This window comes from Zeus faber (assembly GCF_960531495.2).
Source record: "Zeus faber genome assembly, chromosome: 19".
Taxonomy (NCBI): Eukaryota; Metazoa; Chordata; class Actinopteri; order Zeiformes; family Zeidae; genus Zeus; species Zeus faber.
The window spans coordinates 24942845-24953050 of NC_137206.1; the positions used below are offsets into that span (position 1 = coordinate 24942845).

At 51.7% G+C, this 10206-nt stretch overlaps 1 protein-coding gene across 1 annotated transcript in view; it reads right to left on the bottom strand.

Annotated features, from left to right (window-relative positions):
• The window catches only part of tmtopsb (teleost multiple tissue opsin b), a 34640-nt gene extending 33877 nt beyond the window's left edge, over nucleotides 1-763 (bottom strand). Inside the window, exon 1 of the mRNA XM_080020573.1 lies at nucleotides 206-763. Coding sequence (XP_079876699.1) covers nucleotides 206-584 — 379 coding nt within the window. The 5' untranslated portion in view covers nucleotides 585-763. The remainder of the gene's footprint in view (nucleotides 1-205) is intronic.
• Nucleotides 764-10206: the final 9443 nt, after the last annotated feature.

Consider the following 10206-nt stretch of genomic DNA (forward strand, 5'->3'; position numbering starts at 1 on the left):
CATGGATTCAGACACAGTAAACAGTTTTAATTAATTTTCCATTTTGAACACTATTATAAACTATAAACTTTGGCTTATGGCTACTATACAAAAAAAAACCGTAAGTATCCATTTGGACATCGGTGTCGGTGTAAAAAACAACAACAACAACAACAACAACAACAACAACAACAACAACAACACCCAAACCAATTCCCGGACTCACCCAGACACGCGTTAATGAAGCCGTACCACACGCACCCTCGGCGGCCGATGAGCCAGCGGCCCTGCGTGCTAGCGGCGAAGCTGAGCGGCGTGCCCAGCACGGACACCAGCAGGTCGCTCACGGACAGGCTGAGCAGGACGCAGTTGATGGGCGTGCGCAGCGTCCGGTACCGGCAGAACAGCGCCAGCACCAGCAAGTTGTTAACGAGGCCGAAGACGCCGATGAAGCCCAGGCACGCCGCCACCACTAGGTGGCCCGTCGGACTGAGGGTGGCGCCGGCTCGGGTCAACCCCGCGTCCCCGCCGCCGCCGGGACACCCGGGGCAGCCCAGGCTCACGTTGGACACGATCATGTCGGTAGGGTCGACACCCCGAACCATGGCACCACCGGGGTGCGGGTGACGCGCACACCCGCCGCCGGGTGAGCGGCAGCGGCAGCGGCAGCGGGACGCGTGCGCACGTGGTCCCGCCGCATGGGTGGATGCTGCCGGGCGGTGTAAGGTGTGGACTTTCTGGACGGAGCGCGCCACGGGCTCCCGCGTTCCGTGGCAGTGGGGGCACCGGGTGTCCCGGGCGCACTTTACAGTAAGTTCCGCTCTACTCGTGCGGTTTGGCACACGCAGCCTTTTTAAAGCGCGCGGGAGGCGTGAGAAGGAGCGAGAGAGAGAGAGAGAGAGAGAGAGAGAGAGAGATGGAGGGAGGGAGAGAGAGAGAGTGAGAGAGAGAGAGAGAGAGAGAGTGAGAGAGAGAGAGAGATGGAGGGAGGGAGAGAGAGAGAGTGAGAGAGAGAGAGAGAGAGAGAGAGAGAGAGAGAGAGATGGAGGGAGGGAGAGAGAGAGAGTGAGAGAGAGAGAGAGAGAGAGAGAGAGAGAGAGAGAGATGGAGGGAGGGAGAGAGAGAGAGAGAGAGAGAGAGAGAGAGAGAGAGAGAGAGAGAGAGAGAGAGAGAGAGAGTGAGAGAGAGAGAGAGAGAGTGAGAGAGAGAGAGAGAGAGAGAGTGAGAGAGAGTGAGAGAGAGAGAGATAGTGAGAGAGAGAGAGAGAGAGAGAGAGAGAGTGAGAGAGAGAGAGAGAGAGTGAGAGAGAGAGAGAGAGAGAGATGGAGGGAGGGAGAAAGTGTAAAAGTGAGTAAAAGTGTGGAAGACTGGAAAAGAGCTGAGCATGAGCGGCAGATAGATAGATAGATAGATAGATAGATAGATAGATAGATAGATAGATAGATAGATAGATAGATAGATAGATAGATAGATAGATTAAAAAAATATGATATCATCGCCAAATCGACTCATTTTGTGGGAATTTTGTTAAAGATGTTGCAATAAAAATAACTTTAATCAGTTGGCTTCAGGCAAATAAACAGCCTCCCCTTATGATGGAGGTGTATTATTATTACACTATGATAGTGGCACAAAATTTACATGAAAGACAATTTAATTGTTATTAAATTGGCTAGTTATCGGTCCGTGAATACTTACATCTGTAATTATAACTTTGAAGTATAAGTCCAGCGGCTTCTCACTCTGGATTGACGCAATGCAATGGGGCAAACACTGTATTTTTATCTTATATAGCAGCAAAATAGAATGACATGATATTTGGGGAAAAATACCACTGTCACAATTATAACATGATTTTTTGATAGTCTTTCTGTGCATGATATTGGCTGCAGATAAATGGCAGGACGGACAGATTAAACACGCTTTCGGGGCGCCCCCTTGGCATTAAAACCTCAAATCCTCCGACAGTGGCTTATCTCTTTTAGCCACTGAGTCCGACTACACTTGATCGCAGTCGCATTGATCACCTCCAACCATTTGATAAAAGAAACAGTATTTGGATGGAAAAAGCGGAGAGCGGGACCAGAGCGGGGACCTCCCTCTCTGTCTTTAAGAAGCACCTGAAGACCCAGCTCTTCAGTGAGTACCTCCTGTCCTAATCTACAATTACTTAGCACTACCTAGCAGTATTTATTGTTACACCAATGTTGTTGTTACACTAATCTCTGTCGCAATGTAGCTGAATGTTATTCTCCCTTGTAAGTCGCTTTGGATAAAAGCGTCTGCTAAATGACTAAATGTAAATGTAAATGGAAAAACCTCCGACTTGAATCTGCCACTGCAGCACTGGAACAAGGTCTGAACCATCACGCCACCGGGACTCCTTGAGGCCTGAACCTGGTCTCCGCGCCCTCTGGGTGGTTACTTTCCACCACTGCTATCGGTCTGTTTAAAACCCAGTTAGGTTAGTGTGTTTGATATGCCTGTTTTATACGGAAGCACATTGCATTTACAAAAGAAAAACAATTATTAGACTTTAAAATTATAGATACAATTATTGCACAATTTTAAGAAAATATCTCATAATTACCAGATCCTGTTCACATAATTACGAGACCAGGATCTTGTAATTAAAGTAGATCTCCAGTAGATGTCTATAATTATGAGTAAATCTATCTAATCTCACTGTAAATAAATTACTGACTATTTCATAACTGGAAAAACACCCAGGTCTCGCCCTCTCTAATAGATAGATGTGTAAATAAAAGACTGAGTTCATGACTGGAAAATCGACAAACTGACGAATCTCTCTTTCTCTCTCTCTCTCTCTCCCCCCGTGGACTATCTGTACAAAGAGATAAACTGTACAAACCAGGAGGTCTGGGCTACAAAGGGAGCTTAGGGTCCATAGAGTGAACAGCTGTCTCAAACCTTGTGAAGAAATCAGCAGATCCCTGCGTACCCAGTTATCTCTGAAGATGTTAATTCTCATACTATTCATTATTGACCTTCCTGTGATTTGTCTCTAATTGTGTTGTTTATTGATTCTTTCCTGATCAGGCTTCTGCTGTTGTGACATGACTTACTGAAACTGCAAATAAAGGAACCTTAAAAGTCAAACTCACAGCAACCACACACATACACTCTTTGTCTTGAACACGTTATGAACACAGATGGTTAACTCCTTGATTTCACAAAAACACTAACTGTTGGTGGACAGGTAGACACACACACACACACATTTCTCAAGGTTTCAAGATGTAGATTTAACATGATATTGCACCCAATTATGAAACATAATTTGTCAAGCCCACGGCCTCCCAGTGGCGCTCTCTCCTCCTCTGGTCTCCTCCCTCCAGCCTCTTCTACACACCAGGGATCTATTACCTTCATCATCTACCGCAGTATTTATTCTCCAGCTCCCCTAGTCATCGCCAGATCATTAGCAAACCTACCTGTGTTCTTATTCTCCTCCTTCCTAGTCCATAGATCCTAGTCTGTTTATCCCAGTGTCTCGTCTTCGTCCTAACCTGCAAGCCTTTTCTCCCTGTTCAAGTCTGTCTGTCCTGCCCCGTCCAGCCCGGATCCCCATCTCTCCACCCGGAACGTAAATCCTTCTTGCCCAGCCGCAACCGTTCCTGTTCCGTACTGCTCCACCTGGCTCGGTAGTCCCGCCGGCTCGGACCCGTCCCATCCCGAGCGGACCCCTCTGGTCATCTCCACTGTACCTTCCAATAAACCTCTTTGTTACCCCGGTCTGTCTACTGTGTAGTGCGTTTGGGTCCCTCCTTGCGGTGATCGTAACAGTACGATCCGGCCAAAAACATGGACCCAGCCGACACAGAGGGCTTCCACCGTACACTCTGGGAGCATGGCATGCTCCTAGGTCAGCATGACCAAGCCCTCCGGGACATCGCGGGCCACCTTCGGAACCTCTCGGCAGCAGTGAGTAGCCTTCAGATCAAGCCGGCTCCACCAGCTCCTCCAACGCCACCGACTTCCCCTCCACCCCCCACCGTGGCTCCTAGCACATCCTCGTTTCCCATGAACCCCTTGTCCCAGCTCCGGGGCCTTACGACGGCGACTTTGGCACCTGCCGTGCGATCCTTGTGCAGTGCGCAGTGGTGGTCGGACATCAGACGTCGTCTTACTCCTCCGACGGCGGCCGCATCACCTACCTCATTGCCTCCCAGAGAGAAGCGACTCTCGCCAGGGGGTCCGTGGTGTGGGATTGGCAGGGCCCCGAGAGCCATTCGTACGAGCTCTTTACCGGCGAAATGAGGAAGATCTTCGATCACCCGATTCGCGGCAAGGATGGACCTCCGCCGGAGACGGACAAGCCCCGTGAACGCCTCCGAAGTCCCCCGGGCAACCTCGAGCCCATGCAGCTCAGCCACTCACAGATCTCCCCCGAGGAACGACCCGGACACCTCCGGGCCACCTGCCCGTTCCGGCCAGGAGGATCGGACTCCTCAGTGGAGATATTTTCCAGTCACTCCATTCCCAGTTCCCCGTCCGCCCTTTGCTTTCGGCCGTCCTCTCCTGGCGGGAATTGACGATTCCACTTTCAGCCCTTATAGACTCCGGCGTGGACAAGAGCTTCTTGGATCTGGGAGTGGCGCGCCACCTGGGCTTGACGCCCTTTCCTCTCTCCACACCATTGGAGGTCAAGGGTCTGACAGGGTTGCACCTGACCCGGATTGAGCACCAGATAATCCCCCTCGAGCTGCTACTATCCGGGAACCACCGGGAAACTATGGTATTCTTTCTTATGAACTCGTCCCAAAACCCCCTGGTTCTGAGGTACCCCTGGCTCCAGGTCCACAACCCCCAGATTGACTGACTCACCGGTAGGATTACCATGTGGAGCACCCACTGCCACGACCATTGCCTTCACTCCGATGGCCCCCTTGCCTGACACTCCGCCGGCTTACCCAAGAACCCCGACCTGTCCTCCATCCCTGAGCAGTATCTGGATCAGGCCCCGATCTTCAGCAAGCAGGGTGCGCTGTCTCTACCACCTCACCGCCCCTATGACTGCGCCATTGACCTACTGCCAGGCGCCCCTCTCCCCTGCAGTTGACTGTACAACCTCTTTTGGCCAGAGCAAGAAACCATGGAGACTTGCATCTGGGACTCCCTCGCCGCCGGGATCATCCGCCCCTTGTCATCACCGCTGTGCGCAGCGTTTTTCTTTGTGGCGAAGAAAGACAAGACCCTCCATCCCTGCACTGACTTCAGGGGGCTCAACTACATCACCATAAAAAATGGGTATCCCTTGCCCCTGATTGACTCAATATTCGTCCCCCTCCGGGGGGCCACCCACTTCTCCAAACTCGACCTCCGCAATGCTTACCACCTGGTCAGCATTTGCAACGGGGATGAGTGGACACGGCCTTCAACATCCTGCTCGGACATTTAGAGTACCTGGTTATGCCTAATCAACGATGTCCTCCGGGACATGCTAAACCTATTTGTTTTTGTCTATCTGGATGACATTTTGTTTTTTTCACAGTCCGCCATCGAACACGAGAGGCACGTACGCCTGGTCCTGCAGTGGCTCCTGGAGAACCGCCTGTTCATGAAAGTTGAGAAGTGTGTCTTCCATGTGCCATCTGTGTCCTTTCTAGGGTTCATCATTGGCCAAGGGAGGATGGAGATGGAGCCGGAGAAGGTGGCTGCAGTGGCAGAGTGGCCAAACCCCAACTGCAGGAGACAACTCCAACGCTTCCTCGGCTTCGCAAACTTCTACCGGTGTTTCATCCGGAACTTCAGCCGCATCGCCGCTCCACTCTTGGCCCTCACCTCCACCGTGGTACAGTGGATTCCCGCAGCCGAGGCCGCGTTCCACAAACTCAAGAGCCGCTTTACGTCAGCCCCCGTCCTGACCCAGCCTGATGCCAACCTCCAATTCGTAGTGGAGGTGGACGCTTCGGACACGGGGGTACGAGCTGTGCTGTCTCAGTGCTCCCCAACTGATGGTAGGCTCCACCCCTGCACATTTCTCTCCTGTAGGCTCACTCCACCTGAAAGGAACTATGACGTGGGCAACCGGGAGGTCCTGGCAGTCTCACTGGATGGTGATGGGAGCCAGTGACGGGAGCAAACCACACATTCCTCGTCTGGACAGACCACAAGAACCTGGCCTACATCCGGACAGTGAAGCAACTCAACTCCTGACAGGCCAGGTGGGCGCTATTCTTCGGCCGCTCCAACTTCTCTCAGGTGTACCGCCCAGGCACCAGGAACACTAAACCCGATGCCCTGTCCAACGTGTTCGTGGCGAAGGAGAACACTGCAGACTCAGACCCCATTCTACCTCTCACCTGTTTTGCCGCTACGCTCATGTGGGAGATCGAGTCACTGGTAACCCAAGCACAGGAGCATCAACCCGACCCAGGTACCAGACCCCCCAACCGTCTGTTTGTCCCCAACTCTGCTCGTTCCCAGGCCCTGCAGAGGGCTCACACATCCTGCCTCACCTGCCACCCCCGGGCCACTCACACACTGCCCGCCATCCAGCAGACCGACTGGTTGCCGGCCCTGGTTCCTGACACCCAGTCCTTTGTTTCCACCTGCTCCATCTGCGCCCGGAGTAAGACCTCCACCCGACCATGCGCCGGTCTCCTCCGTCCCTTACCCATCCCGAACCACCCTTGATCCCACATCGCCCTGGACTTTGTCACTGGCCTCCCACCATCCAGTGGCAAGACCATCATCCTCATAGTGGTTGGCCGTTTTTCAAAGGCAGCCCACTTCCTCGTCCTGCCCAAGTTACCATCTGCCAAGGAGACAGCGGAGCTGCTGGTGGCCGAGGTCTTGCAGGCGACACGGCATCCCCACAGACATGGTCTCGGACAGAGGCCCACAGTTCATCTCTCAGGTCTTGTGTGCCTTAAGCTCGGCCCTGGGGGCACAGGTCAGTCTATCTTCTGGCTTCCATCCACGGACCAACGGCCAGACTGAGCGGGCGAACCAGGTGGTGGAGGCCATGCTCCTCTGCCTCACGGCCACCAACCCCTCCTCCTGTAGTGACCAGCTCCCATGGGCCAAATATGCCCACAACACCCTGGTCAACGCGTCCACCGGCCTGTCCCCATTTCACTGTTCCCTGGGCTTCCAACCCCCTCTGTTCCCTTCCCAGGGGGCGGAGATCACGGTGCCCTCGGTTCAGGCCCACATCCGCCGCTGCCGGTGGACATGGTTCGCTCGGCCGTGCTCCAGGCATCTACCCGGTCCCAGCAGCAGGCGAATCGGCGCCGGGTTCATGCACCCGCGTACGCGCCTGGCCAGGAAGTGTGGCTTTCCACAAAGGACCTTAAAGTGGACTCCCAGAAACTCGCCCCCCGGTATGTTGGCCCCTTTGTTATAGAATCTATCATAAACTCCTGGGCCGTATGTCTCCCTCCCTCCCTCCGTGTCCACCCCACGTTTCACGTGTCTCTGCTCAAGCCTGTGGTCTCCATTTCCCTCTCCCCTCCCACACAGCCCCACCACCCCCCGCACCGTCGATGACCACCCCGCCTACATACACAGTCCGGCGCCTGCTGGATGTGCGCCGGAGGGAGAGGGGCCTGCAATACCTCGTGGACTGGGAGGGGTACAGTCCTGAGGAAAGTTTCCCGGAGACACATCCTGGACACCTCCCTCATCCGGGAATTCAACAGAACACATCCACCCGGCTCCAGGTGTCCGCCAGGTGGTGTCCGTAGAGGGGGGGGTACTGTCAAGCCCATGGCCTCCCAGTGCCGCTAGAGGCCGCTCTCTCCTCCTCTGCTGCTCCTCCCTCCGGCTTATTCTCCACACCAGGGATCTATTACCTTGATCTACCACAGTATTTATTCTCCAGCTCCCCAGTCACTCATCGCCAGATCGTTAGCGAACCTACCTGTTTTCGTATTCTCCTGGCTCCTTCCTAGTCCATAGATCCGTGTCTGTTTATCCCAGTGTCTCGTCTTCATCCTAACCTGCCTGTCTTCTCTACCCGTTCAAGTATGTCCGCCCTGCCCCGTCCAGCCCGGTTCCCCGTCTCTCCACCCGGAACCTGGATCCTTCCTGCCCTGGATCCTTCCTGTTCCGGGTCCCTCCTTGCCGTGATCCTAACACAATTTTGTGGTTAAGCTTAATCTTGAAAAAAAAGTTCCCAGAGTGTTAGTTGCAGCCACAATGGCATTAGCACCTTTTAACCTCTTCTCTCTTAGATGATGATTGGTCTACTCTCAGCCCCAGTTTGAGTTTTACAAACTGACTGGCAAATTGGACACTTTTGTAGGGAGTGTTGTTGAGGTGCTATGCTCTGTTCGGGATAATTCCCTCATTTTAAACCTGTGATTAGTGAATAGTTGTTTTTTTTGTTGTTGTTTTTTTAGACTTTGTGGAAAAGGTGAACAGGGTACGACACAGTGAACGATGTGTTCGTTTCCCCGTGTGTGACTCTGTTCAATGTCCCACCATTTATAAGCAACAAGATTCTGATCAGGGAACTGTCAAGACACAGAAAAATAGTCTCCACCTGGAAAAAAATGTTGTCCGGATGCAAAGAACCTGAGGTTTATGTTGTGTCTCACAGGAGATGGTCTAGGTGACAGCACTGCAGGAGCCCAGGGAGAGGCCGGTGGTGTTGGTTGGAAAGAAAAATGGAGGATGGTGCTCTGACAGCTACTGTGACCAGAGTAGTGCTGACAGGAGGCAGTTAGGATGAGGAGACGATGGAGGAGTCCCTATTTACTGCACCTCGCCTAAAAAGGAAAAACAAAAGTAACATTGGTTCAGAGGTGAAAAAAGTGACAGGATGAGCAAAAGGAAAACAACATGAAAAAAAATGTCTGACTCCAGTATGGAGGAGGAATCTGCTGAGAGCGAGAGTCAGACCGCAGATGACAAGGTCCCATGCAACCAAAAGACCAGAGGTGCATATTGCATTGATAAAATTAATCAGTTCCTGCAGGAAACAAAAAACCAGAAGGCCGTTAAAGTCTTAGAATATTTTGAAGACAAGGAGTTATTTGTTGCCTCAGTCTGAACCCAGATGTGGAGCAAAGAGAAAGGTGGTTTCAGTAACAGTTAGTAGGGAAGGGAAGTGATTCTCAGCCACGTGACCTCAACCAGCGGCGTGGTGGGGGTTTCATTCTCTCAGAGTTTTACCCCTTTATCTTTTACCGTTGAACATGTGTGTGAGGGCAGGATGATGGTGGTGTTTTACTGTTGTTTTGATCAATGTGTATACTCCCACTAAAGGCCTTGACAGAGTACTGCTTTTAAATATGTTTAGGATATATGTAAACAGTTGCAATCAAGAGGAGGTTTTGTTTATTTAGGAGGAGATTTTAACCGTACAGAAAATGACGGAAATCACCTCACGCTGCATCCAGACGAGCCACGGTAGAGCTGAGGGGGGTGCATGGGCTGGTAGACGTCTGGAGGAGTATACACATTGATAAAGGACAATACACATGGGCACACACCAGGGACAATTTTATTTCCCTGGCAAGGCTAGACAGGTTTTATTGCTTTAAACATAATTGCAACACTTTTAAATTGTGTATTATGTTGCCTGTCTCTTTTACCGACCATTCTTTGGTCTTGTGTGAGGTTTAAATTTCAAAAGTAAAGCCCAAAAGTGCTTATTGGCATTTTAATTGCACCCTACTGAGTGATAACAATTTTCTGGATGTTTTGGAAGCAGGATTTTACCTCTTAGACAATGGTGGGACTGTGGGAAACAGAGATTAAGCAACTCTGTCAGCAGTACACTCTCAATGCTACAGAAGACATCACCAGGTCTATGAAGGATCTAGAGACCAAGATAGTGGAACTGCTGGGTTTATTAGCTTCTGCAGGTGATCGAGGACATATTAAGTAACTAGTCTAAAAAAGACGCTCTAGTGGACCTACTTGGCACTTAAGTACAGGGGGCGCTGGTCCAGTCACGATTTAAGTCTCAGAACCTTATGGACAAACCTTCCAAGTTCTTCTTCAGTTTGGAGAAGAAAAAAGGGTCAAAGCAGACTTATCCACGCTTTGCACACTGTCAGTGGACAGGAGCTGAGGGATCCCAGAGAGATATGTGGCAGAGCTGTGCAGTTATACACTGATTCTCCTCACTCCCCACATATTCACAGCAGTGAATATGTGGAGAGTTGTTTAACTCATTCTGCAGCAACCGGCCCCTGGTCTCTGGGGAGACAAACATGGAGGGGAGGGGTTCCAGAGAAGCTGTAGATCTCA